The 24,608-nt window shown below is 38.8% G+C and overlaps 1 protein-coding gene across 1 annotated transcript in view; it reads left to right on the top strand.

Annotated features, from left to right (window-relative positions):
- The window catches only part of fkbp16 (FKBP prolyl isomerase 16), a 93,295-nt gene extending 68,768 nt beyond the window's left edge, over nucleotides 1–24,527 (top strand). The window contains exons 4-8 of the mRNA XM_039615796.1: nucleotides 18,859–19,076; nucleotides 21,885–22,066; nucleotides 22,290–22,367; nucleotides 24,011–24,148; nucleotides 24,260–24,527. Of these exons, the coding sequence (XP_039471730.1) occupies nucleotides 18,859–19,076; nucleotides 21,885–22,066; nucleotides 22,290–22,367; nucleotides 24,011–24,148; nucleotides 24,260–24,346 (703 nt within the window). The 3' untranslated portion in view covers nucleotides 24,347–24,527. The remainder of the gene's footprint in view (nucleotides 1–18,858; nucleotides 19,077–21,884; nucleotides 22,067–22,289; nucleotides 22,368–24,010; nucleotides 24,149–24,259) is intronic.
- Nucleotides 24,528–24,608: the final 81 nt, after the last annotated feature.

Here is a 24,608-nt window from a genome sequence, read left to right on the forward strand (position 1 = left end):
TCAAATATGGCAGTTGAAATATGTTCAGGGGTGGAGCCTTATCATATGTGTCCACTTTGGTCAAGGTCGGACAATGTATGACAGAACGAGAGGCAATAAGATTTTCATGGCGAGTCATCGAAATTCGCCGTGGCGCCACGACCTCACAGTAACCCGAAAACTCAAAAGCTCCGCAATTTAACATGGCCCAGGTGTGTAGTTGACACTGACCAAATATGAAGCTTGTACGATGAAATTCCAATGAGGAGTTCGCAAAAGTTCGAGGCATGGAAATGGCAAAATTAGAGCCAAAATGTCACCTTCACTTCCAAATGGCGGACTTCCTGTTGGGTTTAGGACATGGCCATAATAGACTTTTATGTGCGTCTCCGAAAGTTAGATATGTGTTCGAGTTTTATACATGTAGGTCATACCCATCTCGGGGCTCGCGTTTCTCATTTTTCTAGGTGGCGCTACTGAGCCAATTTTCCCTGGACATGTCTACGGACATTAAAATATCGTAAATTTTCACCAGACCTGCCGCGTCTGCAAAATTTCATGAGTTTTCGAGCATGTTTAGGCCCTCAAAAGGCCGATTCATTTGCGAAATAATAATAATAATAATAATAATAATAATAATAATAATAATAATAATAATAATAATAATAATAATAAGAAACAGAGCAGATACAATAGGGCCTTCGCACTTTTGTGCTCGGGCCCTAATAATAATAATAATAATAATAATAATAATAAGAAAGCGGAGCAGATACAATAGGGCCTTCGCTTTTCGAAGTGCTCGGGCCCTAATAATAATAATAAGAAACGGAGCAGATACAATAGGGCCTTCGCACTCTCGGTGCTCGGGCCCTAATAATAAGCGGAGCAGATACAATAGGGCCTTCGCACTCTCGGTGCTCGGGCCTAATAATAATAAAGCGGAGCAGATACAATAGGGCCTTCGCACTCTCAGTGCTCGGGCCCTAATAATAATAATAAGAAACAGAGCAGATACAATAGGGCCTTCGCACTCTCGGTGCTCGGGCCCTAATTAAAGCTGCAAGCAGCGATATGAGGGCCCTCGCACCCCCCGGTAGCGTCGAGCCAAGCCCAACACCTAAAACCAGCGCTTCCGATCTGATGTCACATTGATGGAATTCATGCATTTAACCACCAGCTAAAATTTCATCTCATTCAACCATTATTATAGTCGTCCCACTAGGTGGCGCTCTAACCATTACTGACAAATGGCATAACAAACATTTCCGAGCTCGAGTCTCATCACGCCTGCGACCTTTGGGAGAGATTGGACATTGTGTTTTGAGCGACAGCAGGTTACTGCTTTTGGCGAGTGATTGAAACTCCACGTGCCGCCATGACCACCCGTTTCCCAGAACGTAAAAGCTTCGCAATTTAACATCACAAAGGTCTTTAGATTACACACACAGGAGATCGCGTAAATCTAATGAAATCCCTTGGAGGAGTTCGTCAAAGTATGAGGCCTGAAAAGAGGGGAAAATGTCGCCAAATTTACACATTAATTTTAAAATGGCTGACTTCCTGTTGGATTTGGGATATTGCTCCAAGAGACTTTTTGTACATCTTGATATCTCCAATAAGCTTGCCAGGTTTCAAACTCATACATAAAACACAGAGCAGGGGCTGTTGTTTTGAAATTTTGTAGGGGGCGCTGTGGAGCCATTTTGCGCTCTTCAAGGAAAATGAACATATAAAAAGAAATCCCTCATCACATTAGAGGTGTGCGCCAAATTTCAAGACTTTTTAAACTTTTCAAGCCCCTCAAAAGCCACTTCATCTTTCATGGTGAACTGCGCTGCCACCAGGGTGCGCCGTTCAGTTTATAGTCACAATTTTCTCACTGAAGCATCAAGAGGGACTGATGGTGATATTCACCGCTATTGAGGTGGCCATGATGAACCTGTGAAAATCAGTAAAACAAAATGAAAGACATGACATTTCCTGGTGCCACTAGGTGGCGCTCTACGTATTCCTGACAATGGACATATCAATCTGTTCAGGGAGGGTCTGACATCATCCCTGTAAAATCTGGTACTGATCACATTGGATTTCATTGAGTTACACTAATTTGTTTCTTCATGGCGAGACCTCAATGTTCGCCATGCTGCTGGGGTCACACCCTTCAGCGAAAACTCACAGTTTTCTCTGTAACCCAAGACCAACTCCTTAAGGCTTTCCTGGAGAAATTTGAGGCTGCAGATGTCACCCATTACAATACTGTACCCCAAAGTGTAAAACATGACATTTCCTGTTCCCACTAGGTGGCGCTGTCCCTGGTGTCAAATATGGCAGTTGAAATATGTTCAGGGGTGGAGCCTTATCATATGTGTCCACTTTGGTCAAGGTCGGACAATGTATGACAGAACGAGAGGCAATAAGATTTTCATGGCGAGTCATCGAAATTCGCCGTGGCGCCACTGACCTCACAGTAACCCGAAAACTCAAAAGCTCCGCAATTTAACATGGCCCAGGTGTGTAGTTGACACTGACCAAATATGAAGCTTGTACGATGAAATTCCAATGAGGAGTTCGCAAAAGTTCGAGGCATGGAAATGGCAAAATTAGAGCCAAAATGTCACCTTCACTCCAAATGGCGGACTTCCTGTTGGGTTTAGGACATGGCCATAATAGACTTTTATGTGCGTCTCCGAACGTTAGATAAGTGTTCGAGTTTTATACATGTAGGTCATACCCATCTCGGGGCTCGCGTTTCTCATTTTTCTAGGTGGCGCTACTGAGCCAATTTTCCCTGGACATGTCTAGGGACATTAAAATACGTAAATTTTCACCAGACCTGGACGCGCGTCTGCAAAATTTCATGAGTTTTCGAGCATGTTTAGGCCCTCAAAAGGCCGATTCATTTGCCGAAATAATAATAATAATAATAATAATAATAATAATAATAATAATAATAATAATAATAAGAAACAGAGCAGATACAATAGGGCCTTCGCACTTTTGTGCTCGGGCCCTAATAATAACTAGAAAAATTTGCATTTCCTGCGAAAATGCAGTGTGGATGCTGTAATGCTGAAGCTGTCTGCTGAAACTAGCTGAAAAAGCTGAAAAGTTGCAGAATTTGTAAAAACTTTGCAGAAGCAAAGGAACTTTGCTAAAATGTAATAACTTAGCAGAACTGCAATATCTTAGAGGAAACATAATACTTGGCAGAAATACAATAGCATAGCAGAACTTAGCAGAAATATTTTAACTTACCAGAAACACGATAACTTCTCAAAAATACAAGAATTTAGGAGAAATAGTATAAGATAACAGAAAGAATATATTTAGCCAAACATTCTTAAACATTACAGAAATACTATGATTTAGAAAAACAGTACAACATTGCAGAAATGCTGCGATTTACCAGAGATACTGTAATTTACTATTAATATTGAAATTTAAAAAAAAGAATACTATGTTTTAGCACAAATATTGTAATTTGACAGAAATACTATCAATCGGCAGAAATACTATGTTTCAGCAGAAATACTCTGGTTTAGCACAAATATTATAACATAGCAGTAATACAATTATATAGTAGAAATGCTATATTTAGAAAGAAAAACATAATATAGTAGAAATACTATGATTTAGCAGAAATACTATAATCAGCACATATACTGTAACATGACAGAAATTCCTCCACTTAGTAGTAATACTGTAACATAAAACAAATGTTATGATTTGGCACAAAAACCATAATTTGGCAAAATACTATGATTTAGCAGAAATACTATGATTGAGCAGAAGTACTAAGATGTAGTAAAAGTACTTTGATTTAACAGAAATACAATTATGGAGGAGTAATACTTTAAAATGGGAGAAATATTGATACACACACACATACACAGAGCCTAAAGGGAACAGTATTTGTGCCATGGAGTGTTAACAAGAATCTGAGGTCCATATTAGAAAAGCTGGTAAAATCATAAAAGTTTGCAGAATTGTAATAAATGATGAATATGAATTAGTGGTCTGTGATAGTGTATTAATTTGTAGGGGAAAAAAAACATGTTGCCCAAGGTGTAATTGAACCCACGACCTTTGGGTTGCAGACCTGTGTCATTACCAACTGCGCCACTGGGAAAGAGAGCGAACACCTGGAAAACAGGGTGATGAGCAGTCAGAATTAGATTGCGGTGAGATGTGAAAAATGCTGTTTTTTGGAGTTACAAAACGTCGTGTAACTCAAAAACTAGGTGGACTAGAAGCATAATTCTTGTACTGGGTGAATCAGCGGACTTTCGTGTACTTTGACTGTGATTTGCATTGCTCTTTGTACATCTGTCGCTGAGATATGACGAGAGAAGAAAGGGCAGACCTCAGATATGATTGGCTGGCTGGGAATCCGTGCAGGCCCTGATATGTAAATTTTATATGTATCAGTCTTCACAGAGGATTAGCCGCCTGGGGACCTGGCAGAAATATATACAAATAGTATGATTAAGCATAAATACTACATTTAGTAGAAATACTATGTTTTAGCACAAATACTATAAAATGGCAGAAATACTATAATTAAGCAGAAATACTATATTTGGCAGAAACACCATATTTAGTACAAATCTTATGAAATAGCAGAAATAGTATGATTTAGCAGAAATGCTGTATTTGGCACAAATCTCATAAAATAGCAGAAATAGTATGATTTAGCAGAAATGCTGTATTTAGCACAAATACTGAAAAGCAGCAGAAATGCTATGACTTAGCACAACAGTAATAACTTATAGAAAAATTGGAAAAGCAAAATGGACAGCTGGAAAAATCCTGAACATGCTAAGGGTCCCTCAAATCTAATTGTTAATTGAAAAAAAAAAAATCAGCAAAAAAAGTATAACAGTCACACAATCACAAATATGGGCACATATGGAAACACACATGCACAGAGAGACACACACAGGACCAAATTCAGTCAACCAGTCTAAATATATTGAATTTAAATCATACAATAAGATGCTCCCATCAAAAGGCTCTCTCTCGCTCTCTCTCTCTCTCTCTCTCACACACACACACACACACACACACACACACACAGAGCCTAAAGGGAACAGTATTTGTGCCATGGAGTGTTAACAAGAATCTGAGGTCCATATTACAAAAGCTGCTAAAATCATAAAAGGTTGCAGAATTGTAATAAATGATGAATATGAATTAGTGGTGTGTGATAGTGTATTAATTTGTAGGGAAAAAACACATGTTGTCCAAGGTGTAATTGAACCCATGACCTTTGGGTTGCAGACCTGTGTCATTACCAACTGCGCCACTGGGAAAGAGAGCGAACGCCTGGAAAACAGGGTGATGAGCAGTCAGAATCAGATTGCGGTGAGAGGCGATAAACGCGCCGTTTTTGCAGTTACAAAACGTCGTGTAACTCAAAAACTAGGTGGACTAGAAGCATAATTCTTGTACTGGGTGAATCAGCGTACTTTCGTGTACTTTGACTGTGATTTGCATTGCTCTTTGTACATCTGTCGCTGAGATATGACGAGAGAAGAAAGGGCAGACCCCAGATATGATTGGCTGGCTGGGAAGCCGTGCAGGCCCTGATATGTATTTGTATGTATCAGTCCTCACAGAGGATTAGCTGCCTGGGGACCTGGCAGAAATATATAGAAATAGTATGATTAAGCATAAATACTACATTTTTAGAAAAACTATATTAAGCACAAATCCTATAAAAGCAGAAATACTATATTAAGCAATATAAATATCCTCTAAAATCCTATAAAAGCAGTAAAACTGTACTATGATTTGGTAGAAAAACCCTAATTAATCAAAAATACTAAATTTGGCAGAAATAGCAGAAACACTATATTTAGCACAAATCTTATGAAATAGCAGAAAGAGTATGATTTAGCAGAAATGCTGTATTTAGCACAAATCTCATAAAATAGCAGACATAGTATGATTTTGCAGAAATGCTGTATTTAGCACAAATACTGAAAAGCAGCAGAAATGCTATGACTCAACACAATAGTAATAACTTAAATAGAAAAATTGGAAAAGCAAAATGGACAGCTGAAAGAATCCTGAACATGCTAAGGGTCCCTCAAATGTAATTGTTAAATGAAAAAATCAGCAAAAAAAAGTATAACAGTGACACAATCACAAATATGGACACATATGGAAACACACATGCACAGAGAGACACACACACAAGATCCAATTCAGTCAACCAGTCTAAATATATTGAATTTAAATCATATAATAAGATGCTCCCATAAAAACTCTCTCTCGCCTCCCTTTCTCTCTCTCTGTCTGTCACACACACACACACACACACACACACACACACACACACACACACACATAAGGAGAGACAAGCAAGTTTCTAGGTCAGTCAAGCAGCCTGGGAGCTGCTAAATTTGAATCCACCAATCAGAGAGGCTGTGTACTTTTTCCCGCCAAAACAGGTGCAGCCGTTTTACACACTCAGCACAGAGAGAGACAGGATTTCTGCAGTGTATTTCTCATAGTGAGGATTCCTCTCAAACAAATGGCCATAATTTCCTAACCGTAGGGGCTAGAACGGTCATTCTTACACCGTTTTGTTCAGAAGAGATGGGGAATCTTCAAGTGTTAACAATTTATCATTAAAATATGAATTATTAAAGATATTTGACTTGTAATGCACCATAACTGAGTAGAGGCGAAGCAAAAACTGCCTTGACCTGCCCTCAAACAACGCTTTCTAACTCTAAATCTATTTGGAGTATCGATATAATTCTTTCACCGTAAGAGACAGCAGGCTTTGGTGAACAGTCATGGAAATTTTCAGGTCTTTGTGGAAATCTATCAAAAAGATATGGCGAGAGAAAAAAGTGGTTCATTTCCAGAGTTTGAAAGCTGAAGAAATCTGAGCGAAGGACGAATTTCCTACCCTCAAACAAGTCTAACTCATTTCAGAACGGTAATAGGTGAGAAAAAATTCTTGAATTGTGAGCGTCAGGAGTGTCTGAAGATATACGGGGACAAGCCTCATGTTTTAACTTCGCTGCGTTAAGGAGATATGACGATTTGAATATGCCTCTCATTAGAGAAATCAAGCGATGATTTTGAACAAACTCTCCATTGACTTTCTATGGAGAGTTTTCTGACTTTGTGTTGGTCTGAGGAGATTTGCCAAAATTCTATAAATCTCACAACAATGATAGTGACATTTTCTGAAAGCCAGCAAAAATACCTACGTTTTGATGTATAATTTGTGTGGGTTGAGTGAAAATTGAGCGAGTAGCAAGAAGTTGTTCGGACATGAAGAGAAAATTGCCAAAGGTACAGTGGCTCACTTAGAACCAACTGCATAGCAACCATAACAACGCATGTATTTTGTGAAAAATCACAAAGATGAAACTCAAAACTTAAAGAGGGATAAGATGAAAACGGTAACAGATATGAAAAAGCTGAATCATTCATGAATAACCCAATAATTTGTGAACATTTTAAAATTTGAATGGTTGTTCTAGGCGAAAGTATGAGAAAGTAGTTAAGTTTCAAAAAAGAGTAAGTTTTAGCAGAATTGCGGAAGTTTCCCATTCATTTCAATGGGACAAATTAAAGGAAAAAAGCTTAATATTTTAAAAAGTATAAGAGCAGAAAATACCAAAAGTCATAGCCGGGATTAGCAGAAATAGCAGAATAGTTTAAAATTTGAACGGCAAAAATCGGCTGAAAATTGTGGAAGTAGATAAGGTCCAAAAAACGTACGGAAGCAACTTGAAGATGAAGAATAATAATAAAGAACTAGAAAAATTTGCATTTCCTGCGAAAATGCAGTGTGGATGCTTAAAGCTGAACCTATCTGCTGAAAATAGCTGAAAAAGCTGAAAAGTTGCAGAAATTGTAAAAACTTTGCAGAAGCAAAGGAACTTTGCTAAAATGTAGTAACTTAGCAGAACTGTAATATCTTAGAGGAAACATAATACTTGGCAGAAATACAATAGCATAGCAGAACTTAGCAGAAATATTGTAACTTACCAGAAACATGATAACTTCTCAAAAATACAAGAATTTAGGAGAAATAGTATAAGATAACAGAAAGAATATATTTAGCCAAACATTCTTAAACATTACAGAAATACTATGATTTAGAAAAACAGTACAACATTGCAGAAATGCTGCGATTTACCAGAGACACTGTAATTTACTATTAATATTGAAATTTTAAAAAAATACTATGTTTTAGCACAAATACTGTAATTTGACAGAAATACTATCATTCGGCAGAAATACTATGTTTCAGCAGAAATACTCTGGTTTAGCACAAATATTATAACATAGCAGTAATACAATTATATAGCAGAAATGCTATATTTAGAAAGAAAAATATAATATAGTAGAAATACTATGATTTAGCAGAAATACTGTAATCAGCACATATACTGTAACATGACAGAAATTCCTCCACTTAGTAGTAATACTATAACATAAAACAAATGTTATGATTTGGCACAAAAACCATAATTTGGCAAAATACTATGATTTAGCAGAAATACTATGATTGAGCAGAAGTACTAAGATGTAGTAAAAGTACTCTGATTTAACAGAAATACAATTATGGAGGAGTAATACTTTAAAATGGGAGAAATATTGATACACACACACACATACACAGAGCCTAAAGGGAACAGTATTTGTGCCATGGAGTGTTAAGAAGAATCTGAGGTCCATATTAGAAAAGCTGCTAAAATCATAAAAGTTTGCAGAATTGTAATAAATGATGAATATGAATTAGTGGTCTGTGATAGTGTATTAATTTGTAGGGAAAAAACACATGTTGCCCAAGGTGTAATTGAACCCACGACCTTTGGGTTGCAGACCTGTGTCATTACCAACTGCGCCACTGGGAAAGAGAGCGGCGCCTGGAAAACAGGGTGATGAGCAGTCAGAATTAGATTGCGGTGAGAGGTTAAAAACGCTGTTTTTGGAGTTACAAAACGTCGTGTAACTCAAAAACTAGGTGGACTAGAAGCATAATACTTGTACTGGGTGAATCAGCGTACTTTCGTGTACTTTGGCTGTGATTTGCATTGCTCTTTGTACATCTGTCGCTGAGATATGACGAGAGAAGAAAGGGCAGACCTCAGATATGATTGGCTGGCTGGGAAGCCGTGCAGGCCCTGATATGTAAATTTTATATGTATCAGTCCTCACAGAGGATTAGCTGCCTGGGGACCTGGCAGAAATATATACAAATAGTATGATTAAGCATAAATACTACATTTAGTAGAAATACTATGTTTTAGCACAAATACTATAAAATGGCAGAAATACTATAATTAAGCAGAAATACTACATTTGGCAGAAACACTATATTTAGTACAAATCTTATGAAATAGCAGAAATAGTATGATTTAGCAGAAATGCTGTATTTGGCACAAATCTCATAAAATAGCAGAAATAGTATGATTTAGCAGAAATGCTGTATTTAGCACAACTACTGAAAAGCAGCAGAAATGCTATGACTTAGCACAACAGTAATAACTTATAGAAAAATTGGAAAAGCAAAATGGACAGCTGGAAAAATCCTGAACATGCTAAGGGTCCCTCAAATCTAATTGTTAATTGAAAAAAAAAAAAAAATCAGCAAAAAAAGTATAACAGTCACACAATCACAAATATGGGCACATATGGAAACACACATGCACAGAGAGACACACACAGGATCAAATTCAGTCAACCAGTCTAAATATATTGAATTTAAGTGATATAATAAGATGCTCCCATCAAAGGCTCTCTCTCGCTCTCTCTCTCTCTCTCTCACACACACACACACACACACACACACACACACAGAGCCTAAAGGGAACAGTATTTGTGCCATGGAGTGTTAAGAAGAATCTGAGGTCCATATTACAGAAGCTGCTAAAATCATAAAAGGTTGCAGAATTGTAATAAATAATGAATATGAATTAGTGGTGTGTGATAGTGTATTAATTTGTAGGAAAAAAAACACATGTTGCCCAAGGTGTAATTGAACCCACGACCTTTGGGTTGCAGACCTGTGTCATTACCAGCTGCGCCACTGGGAAAGAGAGCGGCGCCTGGAAAACAGGGTGATGAGCAGTCAGAATCAGATTGCGGTGAGAGGCAAAAACGCCGTTTTTGCAGTTACAAAACGTCGTGTAACTCAAAAACTAGGTGGACTAGAAGCATAATTCTTGTACTGGGTGAATCAGCGGACTTTGGTGTACTTTGACTGTGATTTGCATTGCTCTTTGTACATCTGTCGCTGAGATATGACGAGAGAAGAAAGGGCAGACCCCAGATATGATTGGCTGGCTGGGAAGCCGTGCAGGCCCTGATATGTATTTGTATGTATCAGTCCTCACAGAGGATTAGCTGCCTGGGGACCTGGCAGAAATATATAGAAATAGTATGATTAAGCATAAATACTACATTTTTTAGAAAAACTATATTAAGCACAAATCCTATAAAAAGCAGAAATACTATATTAAGCAATATAAATATCCTCTAAAAATCCTATAAAAGCAGTAAAACTGTACTATGATTTGGTAGAAAACCCTAATTAATCAAAAATACTAAATTTGGCAGAAATAGCAGAAACACTATATTTAGCACAAATCTTATGAAATAGCAGAAAGAGTATGATTTAGCAGAAATGCTGTATTTAGCACAAATCTGATAAAATAGCAGACATAGTATGATTTTGCAGAAATGCTGTATTTAGCACAAATACTGAAAAGCAGCAGAAATGGTATGACTCAACACAATAGTAATAACTTAAATAGAAAAATTGGAAAAGCAAAATGGACAGCTGAAAGAATCCTGAACATGCTAAGGGTCCCTCAAATGTAATTGTTAAATGAAAAAATCAGCAAAAAAAAAAGTATAACAGTGACACAATCACAAATATGGACACATATGGAAACACACATGCACAGAGAGACACACACAGGATCAAATTCAGTCAACCAGTCTAAATATATTGAATTTAAATCATATAATAAGATGCTCCCATAAAAACTCTCTCTCGCCCTCCCTTTCTCTCTCTCTCTGTCACACACACACACACACACACACACACAGGGAGAGACAAGCAAGTTTCTAGGTCAGTCAAGCAGCCTGGGAGCTGCTAAATTTGAATCCACCAATCAGAGAGGCTGTGTACTTTTTCCCGCCAAAACAGGTGCAGCCGTTTTTACACACTCAGCACAGAGAGAGACAGGATTTCTGCAGTGTATTTCTCATAGTGAGGATTCCTCTCAAACAAATGGCCATAATTTCCTAACCGTAGGGGCCAGAACGGTCATTCTTACACCGTTTTGTTCAGAAGAGATGGGGGAATCTTCAAGTGTTTACAATTTATCATTAAAATATGAATTATTAAAGATATTTGACTTGTAATGCACCATAACTGAGTAGAGGCAAGCGAAAACTGCCTTGACTTGCCCTCAAACAACGCTTTCTAACTCTAAATCTATTTGGAGTATCGATATCATTCTTTCACCGTAAGAGACAGCAGGCTTTGGTGAACAGTCATGGAAATTTTCAGGTCTCTGTGGAAATCCATCAAAAGATATGACGAGAGAAAAAAGTGCCTCATTTCCAGAGTTTGAAATCTGAAGAAATCTGAGCGAAAGGACTAATTTCCTACCCTCAAACAAGTGTAACTCATCTCAGAACGGTAATAGGTGAGAAAAAAATTCTTGAATTGTGAGCGTCAGGAGTGTCTGAAGATATACTGGGACAAGCCTCATGTTTTAACTTCGCTTCGTTAAGGAGATATGACGATTCGAATATGCCTCTCATTACAGAAATCAAGCGGTGATTTTGAACAAACTCTCCATTGACTTTCTATTGAGAGTTTTCAGACTTTGTGTTGGTCTGAGGAGATTTGCCAAAATTCTATAAATCTCACAACAATGATGGTGACATTTTCGGAAAGCCAGCAAAAATGCCTACGTTTTGATGTATAATTTGTGGAAGTTGAGTGAAAATTGAGCAAGTAGCAAGAAGTTGTTCGGACATGAAGAGAAGACTGCGAAACCTACAGTGGCACACTGGAAGCCAAGTGCATAGCAACCATAACAACGCATGTATTTTCTGAAAAATCACAATTTTGCAACTCAAAACTTTAAGAGGGATAAAAATAAAACTGTAACAGATATGAAAAAGCTGAATCATTCATGAATAGCCCAATAATTTGTGAACATTTTAAAGTTTGAATGGTTGTTCTACGTGAAAGTAGGAAAAAGTAGTTAAGTTTCAAAAACAAGCAAGTTTTAGCAGAATTGCGGAAGTTTCCCATTCATTTCAATGGGACAAATTAAAGGAAAAAAGCTTAATATTTTAAAAAGTATAACAGTTAAAAATACCAAAAGTCATAGCCATCATTAGCAGAAATAGCAGAATAGTTTAAAATTTGAACGGTGAAAATCGGCTGAAAATTGTGGAAGTAGAAAAGTGCCAAAAAAAGTGCAAAAAGTGGCAACTAGAATAATAAAGTATAAAGAATAAAGAGAAACAGGAACTCAATAGTGTGGATGCCTAAAGCATCCACACAATAAAGAGAAACAGGAACTCAATAGTGTGGATGCATAAAGCATCCACACAATAATAATAATAATAATAAACAGAGCAGATACAATAGGGCCTTCGCACTCGAAGTGCTCGGGCCCTAAATACTATAAAACACAGGTACATAAAATGCCTCACAAATAAAACAATAAATTAAAAACAATAGGTTAAACCTTGCTAAAAGCCAGTGAAAATAGGTGAGTTTTAAGAGCAGTTTTAAAAGTTCCTAGGCTTGTGGAGAATCTGATGTGAGGGGGTAGACTGTTCCACAGTCTGGGTGCAGCCACAGCAAAAGCCCTCTCTCCCCTAGTCTTTAATCTGTACCTGGGAACATCTAAAAGCATCAAGTCTGCTGACCTCAAAGATCTCCTGGGGCAGTAAAGGCTAAGAAGCTCTGCCAGGTAAGGAGGTGCAGTGCCGTTAAGAACCTTAAAAACCAGCAGTAAAATTTTAAAATCAATCCTAAAAGCAACTGGGAGCCAGTGGAGAGAGCAGAGGACCGGAGTAATGTGGTCTCTCTTTTTGGAACCGGTCAGCATGCGAGCAGCAGCGTTCTGCACCAGTTGGAGGCGATGCAAACAGGAACGATCTAAACCAGCATAAAGGGAGTTACAGTAGTCCAGCCGTGAAGTGATAAAAGCATGGACCACCCTTTCTAGATCGTTCCTGCACAGGTAGGACTTGACTTTAGCTAAAATCCGTTGCTCTAGTTTTGGTCAGGCGACAACCTGTAGAGTTATTTCTCTGCAACATGCTTTGAAAATGAGGAACAGATTAAAATCAGGCTTTCGTTTTTAAATAAACATATAACAGTAAAAATAACAATACAAGGGAGTCACAGCAATAATTTTTAGGTACTGTCTTAAACAGCCAGTACAGATTACCATCAGAATAGCAGATTACAAACACTTCCATCAGCAGGGTTAAGGAACAGAAACAAACAAATATGGAAACACAGGAACTCCGTCAATCAATCAATCAATCAACGGCTTTCATAGCTTAAAAACAAACAAGTTATGTGACTTCTGTTTGCTATAAGAAACCTCTTGCATGATGAGATGGTGTCATTTGCCACTTCAATCCAAATAAATGTCTTCATCACAACTTTCGTGAGAGTTTGCACATCTAAACATCTTCTAACTTCATGCCGTTATCATCGACTACAAAGGATGGATTTAACTTCTGGCACTCAGCGATTTGTTGACAACATTTTTGAAGTCGTTTTTAATATTGCTTTGTAATCCATCGCCAATTCGATTCTCTTGAAAGTAGACGTGACCAATTTAGAGGACAGGGTGCTGGCTAGCTAGCTAGCTTGGCAAGGTTAATCTGCAATTAACTTTGATATTATGTAAGATTATATCTATTCTTAGGAAAAAAGAGGGTTAAAACAAAGTGGACCTATCAGAATCCACTTTGTTGTACTTAAAGTGTCTAAAAGAACAACAACGTGTCAGCAAGACAAAATATCACTCACCTTCCACTCAAAATGGCCGTGGCCTGAATAAAATTCCTCCTCCTTATACAAAACAAACAGTTTTATACGATTACTGATCCATACATTCATCCACCCCGTTACCTGCCTATGCGGCTTTTTCTCCCGTTGTTTGGTAGATGGAGCTAAAGTGGCTCTTTTGATGTTGAACGTTGCTGACCTCTGCCCTAAAGGATGCCCTACTTCATCCTGTTTTACTCTTAATAGGACCATAATTCACGAAATTAATATCATGCCGGAATAAATTAGAAGACTAATAAAGTCACAAACTCCTCAGAAAAGAGTTTGTAAAGCGAGAATTAATCTCATTTTGCAAAGAAATTTGACTTCTTTTTGCGATCAGAAACGTCGCCCCCCTGCTGGTCATTATAAAGAAGTGAGCTGTAAGTCTTTAGACTGAAGTGGGATTTAGGTTTAGTCATAATTTAGGTGTTAATGAAGTTGTCCATTTCGTCACTTTTTGCACACATGCATTCATTTTTATTTAGTTATCGTCTTGTTGTCGTCAGAAATGATGAATGCCAAAAATGATTGGTCAACAAAATTAACACTGGGCCGTGTCTACCCTGTAAACACAGTTTATAGTCGGTATTCAGTCATTGTTTCAACTCTAATTACAAGTTGCTAAACGTCTTGATGGATACTCAATCACCCAGGTAAGGAAATGATTCTGATCATCTGGGCATCATCTGAAAACGCTACGTCCAGATGAAAGGAATCAACTTTCTGGGGAAACAAGCTGTTGAGTTTAAACAATAACTCCATACAACAGCCTCCTGCCAAAATACCAACTGATGATTTCCAACAGCTGCTACATTTGTTAGTTTCTAGAAAGAGTCTTAATTCATAGAACACCAAATACACAGCAAAACTTGCCGGTTCAGACTACGTGGCTACAAATCTTGGGTGAATAGAGCATAAAACAGCACCAAAGAACCTTTAATAGTTAAATCTACCTTTTAGCTTTGTTTAGTTCTATAGAAAGTACAAAAAAATTGCAATGGTTACACCATTACACATCATTAATTAATTAACTAATATATGACCAAAGTTTCTCCAACAGCAGCAGAGAGAGGCTGCCAGGAGTAAGCGGAGGGGGGCGTCGACTCTGCAGCTCACATTTTAGGAAGTTGACCTGGGCTGTAGTTACAGGTTCAGGTTTCACTGGGATCTTGCAGCGAGGCCGCACCCCGTCCAACAGGCTCTGCTTCCTGTTTGCACTAAAAGGACCCTTGGGGCTCATTGGCTAAGCTCGGCGTAGTAGCACACTGGTGCGGCGCTAATCATCAGTGACCCGTATGACACTTTAAACCTTACAGATCTGTCAGCAGGCTGTGTTCTCAGATTACTCTCAACATCTCGAAAGTCATGTTTATTTTGTTTAATGCCCGTGCCTGTGCGCGACTTCAGTTTCATTCGCAGGGTAGCACATCACTTGGAGTTAGTCGAGTGTTGATGTGGCACATTCGATTGCCACAGTTGACGCTGAAGCAGCTGTGTGGCTGCAGCGGTTAATAAGAGATGAATCATCACTTCCCAAATATTGTGTCTCATCCTTTGTGAGTCATAAGCAGCAAAGTGTTTCTTCTGTCTGAGAAAATCGATCTCTAATGACATGATGAGTGAGAGGTTTTAACTCTGAACAAAATGTTCGATTCACGATGTGGATCTCTTTGTAGGCCAAACAAAATAACTTCCTTCTTTCTTAAATGAGATATTTAGGTTTATTTTCTATTCTCGGTAGAAACTAATCCAAATCTCTTGTCAAGTAGAACAAATATGTGAAGCAGCTTGAGCTAATTCTGTGATAGGCTATTTATAGTTTTAAGAACACTTTGCTGTTCACTGTACTATGCACTGATTTGCAAGTCTGAATGTGTATATTCAGTATAGAGCGCTCAAAAGTCCACGATACATAATGATGGAACAAACTCTCAGAAAGTCTCAGTCGCTGCTCACTGTAACATGTATGTGTATCATTATCGTCAGCAGTGGTTCTCAAACTTTTTCTACAACTCAAAGCTTTATAATCCACTTTATTAGATACACTGTGCTTGTACTGAAGCCCCAATTCTTCATGGCACAGATTCAACAAGATGGTGGAAACATTCCTCCAAGATTTTGGTCCACATTGAATTAATAGGGTCATATGAACGCAGTCAATGTAGATTTGTTGGTTGTAAATCCATGGTGAGAATCTCCCATTCCAGTACATACCAAAGGTGTTGGATTGAGATCTGGTGGCGTTTTAGTGCTATATTTGGCAAGAAAGCCATACTTATTGTGATAAACTAATGAGACTCATTTTATAAACAGATTATAAATTCTGAGTCTTTATGGTGACTAAAAGAAGTTTAGTTGGATGTACTTTCAGATTGTGGTGGTTAATCAGTAGATTCAGGGGTGAATTCCCACAGATCCCCTTTAATCTGGAACCAGGCACGTTAAGGTCGGAGTTTGCCGGTCTCTGCCTGAATTATTGTTATATGTCAGGCGCTGTTACATAACACACAGTCTGGACATTGTGTAATATTTTTAGATAAGAGCAGAGAGAAGCAGCTACAGTAAGCGTACAGACAGTTACAGTATGTACAGTACGAACTGATGGTGTTACATTCTTCCTATGCCTGCAACACACATGGCGTGAGCGGGATATGATTAGAAAGACCAACATTACAAAATGCAACACAGGCCATGTGTTTTTCAAAAGCTCAACTTCTGTCTCTGCCACTGCTCTCGGACACCTGTTGCACAATTCAGCTCTCTGATCCTCGTAAACACGCAGCGGTATGCAAAAACAGCTCATTGAGGTTAAATAATTAAAAGAGACTTCTAAAAGAGTTTTTCGAGATGTGAGGGCGGGGATCTGGCTCAAGTTTCTGGGGGCTTGGCTCAGATGCTGGTTTTACACTCCTGTGTGTCCTGCGATAGTGGATGAGGTCTCCAGAGAGGGGAGGTGAAAGGGTAATCCGATCCCACCTGCTGACACAGCCTTCCAGGATAAGGCCGAGGATACAACTACAGGTCCGTCAGACAAAAAGAAACTGTGCCACTGACACAACCGGTGTGAATATTTAATAACCTCATTTTAAAGAAACCCTTGTATTATCACTTTGCAGTAAACAGAGACTGAATGGGGGTCTGCAGGAACACCTTTGTTTTGTGATGTTAATGAAATACTTTTGCTTTTGGTGTTAGTTTCTATTATTGTTTCATCTCTTGTCGTATTGCAGTCACTTCAGAGTGAACCTTTAAAAACGTAGCCTTCTGTCTTTGCTCTCTCTGTCTCTTTTTCTGCCTCTCTCTCTCTCTCACACACACACACACACACATGCACATGCACACACACCATCTGAATCAGAGCTTCCACACAGAAACTGATAATGGGCCATTGTGTGCAATGTGGTCACAGGAGCCAGATGATTGAGAACCAAATTAACTTTCCTTCTGAGTGACTCTTGAGTGAACTGAACACATTGACGGCTCCAGAGTTCATACCAGTGTCAAATTCTGGTCTGTTTAAGTGAACCGGGGTCTCTCAGGCATCTTTAAAGTTGTTGCTTTTAAGGTCTGTGACCTGTTGGATACAGTGAAATTTAACACACACTGTACTGAGAGCGTACCAGCGCAGAGAGAGGCATAAATATCAAGTCAAATATCAGAAAAGTGATGACAGTTATTTGCTACTTTGTGTTCATTTATTATAACCTCTTTTGTTCAAAAGAGACTTCCAGTAAAAAAGATACCAGACTGATCATCACTTTAATTCTGTTGCCAGAAAATTCTAATTTTTTGAAACTGAAGTGCTTTTGGAATTAAATTTGTATAATTTTTGCTCAAAAGTTTATTCAAGTTTTTCAGGTGTCAAAACCTCACAAAACGTCACGTATCAAATATGTCACACTTGGGCCAACAGGGTTAGGAAATTTACCATGTGATTTCTTGTTAGAAGACAAAAGTTCTGTGTAAGTACCAGTGTTTTTAACATGCACCAAAGTAAGCCATAATAAGCAAGACAGAAGTACAACTGAAAATCATGTAAAAAAAAGACAAAGTCTTTCTAGCTGTGTCTGTGTCTTTAAATTTAAGAGCAGCATTAGGAGATGAGAAGTGGTGCTTTTTGTTCTTGCTGGAGATTTTGCTATAAAGATAAAACACAAGCAGTGATGTCACTAAATAATCCTGGAAGCTAACCACCAGCTATCAGTTCAATATCTGGGTCACAGAAATGTTCCTTGAGACTAATGTGTCCAAGATCGCGCCACCTTTTCATTCACAGTGAAATTCATCCAGATTAAAGCTCTCTAAGGCTGAAAAGTTTTAAAGCCGAGTAGTGCCATACTGTGGTCTGGGAAGTGCGGGTTCAGCCACGTTTTCCTGAAGCACATCACTCTACACTCATGGTATTCCCTCTGGGACTTAATCAGCGCTCCAAGCTCATCGATCTTATTGCCCAATACCTCACAGCCCTCATGATGATAGCTGGAATGGACGGTTTATATTTCTTCCTCTTTGTTCTCTGCTTAGATCCAGCTCTGCAGCCCCATTACTTCCTCCCTGGCTCATCAGAGATAACAGTACTCGTTCCATTCAGGATTACTGATGTACTCAGTGCCATCAGTTGGTCTCATGTAGAAACAATTCCACTGGGAAAAACGAGAAATTACGGCATACAAAGTAATACAGTTATTAGCCATTAATAACAGTTAAGACAATAGCTTAAAAACACACACGCACAAGCTGCTGCCATCCTCTGGCATCTAGCCTCCTTCATACTGACTGTTTGTTTTTGTGTTTATGTGCAGAGAGCCTGATATTCCAGCCTGGGCTCCTTTACTCTACCAGCTGCAGCTTCTGGACTTCAGAGAGAAGCCGGACCCATTAACTCTGCCCATTGCAGACCGCATCCGCATCGGCAACCAGAAACGAGAGACAGGGAATTTTCATTTCCAGAGGGAGGAATACAGCTTGGCTGCCAGGGCCTATTGCGTGGCTCTGGATGTGCTCACCACACGCAGCAAAGGTAATACTCCCTTACTTTTGACTGTGCCAAGGATGCTTTGGCAGAGATAAAGAAACACACACATGCAGAAAACACAAAACAGGGCACATAAAACACACACTCTAAGAAACCTGAGACACCTTATTGCCACATCAGCCGGGGATGACATAACAGGTTAGCGCTCTCCTCACTTCTGCCGTCACACTAATCGCTTCAGCACGATGTAGCGCCACGTCCATCTGAGCCTGGGGCCATGATCGTTTTTTTGGCTTACTTCTTTTGCATAATCAAAGCTAATCAATGGTCTTATTTTTTCTACTTACTTAATCACTTTGATCATTGATGAGGCAGGGTCGGGCCGAGAGGGAAATGTGACTGAACATGTCAGCAAAGAGAAAAACATGCACTGCTTCATAATGCAACAATGACAGTAGACCGGTGAGCCAAGTCACCATGGCACTGAAGAGAGGAGTTTATCAGGGCATCGAGATCATGTAATTAGTGGATGAGAAGATGACCAGGAAAAGGGAAAACACAGACCTTATCTCTTACTTGGGTCATTTGGAGCCTAACAGACAAACACCAGCTCGGCACACACGAAGATTTAAAATCAATACCATCAATTAACTGGTAATCACGTAAAAGTAAATATGCTCTTGCAAAACATTAGAAATGCAAAACTCAATTTTGTGTCATTTTTTTTTAAGTAAGAACTTTTAAGTTAACTGCGTGGATGGATGAAACACGGTAATTTGAGCTGAAGTGTTCTATTAAATGTGGAAAAAAGGAATATTTTCACTTCTATGTCAAACGCTGTTCAGCTTTTAAAAAAGAAAAAAAGAGAAAAAGTGTTTTGTTTGAAAAGGAAATGGTGTTTGAGTTTGAGGTTTTCAAGCTCAATATTTTGGCTTTTTAAAAAATTAATTTAATAAGTAACAAAATATTATTAAATAAGTCATTTACGGGAGAAGAGCGTCAAATGAAGTAAAACTCAAGTAGATGACAGCCTAAATTATTTGTAGATTAGAGCTAAGCAGATCAATCCAAATATCCATAGTATCAATACCAACACTGATATTGGTTTCGGATCGATACTAGCTCGATAGAATCAATACTTTGTTTCTATCCTCTAAGTTCAGCAGGTGGCCCACATAATAGCCTATAACAAGCGAGCTTTAGAAACAGGCGCATTTGAATAGCTCCAAAAAACACAGTTTCAAAATACATGAGTTAGAATTTGGTAAATGTACAATGATTCAACTCATAAATCATGACACGCTGCTCTCCCCCACATAAGCTGCTTTTATAGGTTAAAATATCATTATCGGTATTGGTATCAGCAATACTGGCCCTGCATTTACTTGATATCGGATCAATGCCAAAATTTGCAGTATCGCACATCATTATAAAACACTGCAAAACACTATGATCCTCATGTTTTGGCTTAAATATTTGCAGCTAACTGGAGACCAACCAGTTGTTTCATACCTTGTCTGAGCACATTGAAGTGCAGTGCGTGTTGTTAGTGTGACCGTTGCTTGCTGCGTCCAGGTGCTGTTTAAAAAGGTGACTCACTTGGACTCGAGTACAGCATCCACGTAGTGTGATGCCTATTTCATATCACACTGCTTTCAATGCTTCCTCAGCTTTCCTGTGTTGAAAACGCTTTGTTAAGCAATTAACATATATGTGGGGACAGTGTGTCACTGTTTCCCCAATTAAGCCACAAAATGCATAAAATTATGAACCCCTTTTTCTCTGTAACAGCGCTTTTCAAGAGCAGGTGTGCACATAAAGAGGGAGAGTGCGAGTGCTGAGAAAAACTGAAGTGTTTTAGGGCCTGGGTCATCAGGGGCAGTGTGAGTGTGGGGATGGGTGGCCTATAGTCTGTGATAGTTATTGCTATGATGTGAGTTGCATGAAAATGAAATTGCAGTTGAACAGTTAACACTGAGACACTGACACAGACTCGTGTTTCGATTAGCTTGTGAAAAATGGGTCCATACATGAGAGTTGTCGGTCCTTTTAATGTCAGATCACATTTAAAATAACTGATTCTGATTTGTTTTCTTTGCAAATTGCCACATCACAATCCTGACATGCAAATATTTGGTTAGCTAATGTCGTGTTGCAAATCGATTTGCCATTTGGGCACAGCATGTATTATGCGTCATTCAGTAAAACTATGTTGCATGTTTTTCACGATTGACAGCCAAAGCACTCTTTGGCAAAAGATCAGCTTAATGGATGCAAAAGTTGGTTATTTTTTTTCCCTGTTTATGCGTGATGTACATAATTTCCTAAACATAACTGTCTTTTTTCGGATACGTTTTTGTTTTTAAAGGCAAAAACAGGCGCAGTAAATCCAACACGTTTGTTCAACTTGCTCAGGCGCATTTGTGTGGCACATTCTCAAAAATGTAGCCCCTAAGCTGCTAACATTTATCACCCATCATGCTCAGGGCCAGGAGTAAAATCCCTTTGCACTAACCAGTGCTCATTACTTCAGTCACTACTTAAGCCAGTTGGACATCTTTGAGCCTAATGGTAAAACCATGCAGGACAACGATAAAGCATCCAGCTGAATGCAAAAATAGCACTAAATAACTTCATAAAAACACCGAGTTTCTCCCTGAAGGTCAGCTATGAGTCAAGATATTACAGATATGCAGTCGTTCACCCTCACGTTTACACCTATTGTTAGTTTACAGCTGCCAATTAACTCTACATGCATGTTTTCGGGCTGTGGGATCATTTCACTCTAATGAAAATAAAGCTACAGTTGAAGCAGCAGGGTATGTTATAAGCCATGTGTCTCTCCCTGTGCAGATGGTAATGATGTTGGTGTGAAGGAAGAGGAGGAGGAGGTGCAGGACTACCGCGTGAAGTGTTTGAACAACCTGGCGACCACTCAAGTCAGACTGGAGCAGTTTGACGAGGCTCTGCACACCAGCCGAGACGTTCTGACCCTTGAGCCGAACAACGTCAAGGCCCTCTTCAGGGTAGGAAAGGTGAGGACGTATAGACAGTGTGTGCATCTAATTTGAATCTGGCAACCTATAAGTTGAGGGAGGTTTCCTGGAAGGAAGAGGAATTTGTTTAATATAGTTAGCTTTTTATTATTTTTGTGGGTAAATAATAGCAGGTGCAATATTGCTATCTCCCTCTCTGTCAGTTTTTGATTTATGCTTCCTCCAGCTCTGCTCACACTGCAGGGTTTCTAATCTCTTTCAGCTCCTGTCTGACAAGGGTGAATACAAAGAGGCTATGGAAGTGCTAAAAAAGGCCTTGAAACTGGAGCCAGCCACCAAGGTGAGATGATATGGGTGAGCAGGTCCTTCTTCCAAAGCTGCCTGTGAATCCCTCCCACATAAAAAAAAGAAAGAAAAAACAGAGGAAAGGTCGCTCCAAAATTATTCCTGGCTGCCAATACTCTCCAGTCGGTCTAAATGATGTGTTTTTATTTTAAAAAGGACCTCTCAAATGTGCCATTATGTGAGGTTAAAAAGCTCTGCATATTATAATTTCAAGGGTAAAGACAGAGTCGAGTGCTGGTGTTAAACTTGCACTTGCACAGCGAATGAATAAATAATTTCCAGGCCTCGTGCAATTATTCAGAGAAATTCGGCTCCGTACTAAACGCTCAACATCTGTTAAAATATTTTTACATTATTACATTATAAACGATCAACCGTCAAACAGCACTGGCTCATATAATAGCAGCGCTCTGAGGCTATACTTGAGCAAAATTGTGCTTTGGGCAATATGCTGATATCGCCATGCCAGCGTGCAACAACGCAACTGATTCATTTAATCCCAACATGCACAGTTAGGCTTATCTTAAATAAATATAAACAAACGTAAGAAAAATCTTTCGTTGATAACAAAAAAAAAAAAGGTTTCTGCTTTATTTAAATTGACAATATTTTTTTAAATGCCTATAAAATCTCCAGTTTTTTAATACATGAAAACATTTGACCCTGGATATGGGATAAATTACCATCTCTCACATTCACATAAATGGACATACCCACTTTATTTTGAATATTAAAGTTTAGAAGCTTTTAAATAAATTTGCTCCACGTCAGCCTGAAGGAGCCCTGGTGAACTCTTTGTGTTGAGGCCTGTACCATCTTGTTTTTGTGGTTTGTTTAATCTGCCAAATCCTCCACAGAGGCTCATACAAACTGCACATCTGGCAGTCCACAGATGTGACCACACCACTAAGTGCTTTCTTGCAATTTTGGCAAAAATACCACATACATGCATAACTTAAATTTTTGTAACGTGGAGAGAGTAACAAAATGCTCCTTTCCAGCTACAGCACAGAGAAAGGTACAAATGCTGCAAAGATTTGAATTAATCCTAGTTTATGGTCATTGCTTGCTCCAGCATTGCAGGATCTGATCTACAGAGTGTGAGGAGTGCATTTCTGCCAATGTTACAGTGACCTGATCTATAGGGCGCACTGCCACAGTCACAAATACGCCTGGTCTTGTCTAGACAAAACGAAAATATCTGCTGCTTTGGTAATTACACGCTTGTCCCAGCGGTGGATGAAATGCTTTAGAGAAACCTGATTTAGCTGCTCTGTGAGAAAGTTGGTGCACTGCACTCTGTAGTGGGTCACCCCAAAAAAGTAAAAAATATCAGAAATTCAACTGAAAAAAAGAAAAATGGCTTACTTTTTATGGCAAGCTACAGTTTTTCAATCATAAATCTGCCATTTACAAAATATAAAAGGTCCTCTGTGTGAAATTTGGTTACAAGTGCAGAGCTGTTAGTATAAAGTTTAAAATGTGACTTTTATAATTCCCTGGTCTTTAGCATAAAGGTCTACTTTACTTTCAGATCTCTGCTTTCACCTGCTGGACACTTTTAAAACTGCACCTTCACCCTTTGAGTGTTTCATTTTTATTTACTAGAAGCATCTCCCCCCCTCCCCCCCCTTACAGGCAATCCATGTTGAGTTATCTAAACTTGTCAAAAGGCAGTCTGGAGGCAAAGAAACCCAAGAGTGGAAACCCAAACCAGCAGAGATGCTTGGAGAAAATATTGCACCTTTCCTGATCCCATCTAAGAAGAAGCCATCTGTAAGCTGTGATTGTATCTACTACTTTTTCTTTTCTTTTTTTAAAAAAAATTGTGATTGCCACGAGTCTGGCATTGACTGGAACTACCGTGGTATTTTTGTTGTGTTTTAGGGAATTTCCTGGAAGTTTATACTTGGAGCTCTGGTGGTGGCTCTAGGCAGCTTGGTGACGTCAATGGTTTTGACTGCAAGAAACTGAAATCCTCTGCTGGAAGTAGTTCGAAGATCATCATCTTCATATACAGGAGCAGAGTTTGGTCTCGAGTCATCTAATAAGTTAATATGAAAAGAGTTTTCTGCTGTTGATGCAACACGACAGCACTGGAGCCTGAACTAAAACGCTCGTCTGAAAAACGAATAATAAAACAGAGTTCTCAGTAGGTTTCTGCTGATCGATACGACAGAAGTTTCTCAGCTTTCCAGTTCTGTCTGTTTGACTTGGAAAAAGGATTACATTTCTC

The sequence above is a fragment of the Oreochromis aureus genome, linkage group 7 (assembly GCF_013358895.1).
Source record: "Oreochromis aureus strain Israel breed Guangdong linkage group 7, ZZ_aureus, whole genome shotgun sequence".
NCBI classification, from domain to species: domain Eukaryota; kingdom Metazoa; phylum Chordata; class Actinopteri; order Cichliformes; family Cichlidae; genus Oreochromis; species Oreochromis aureus.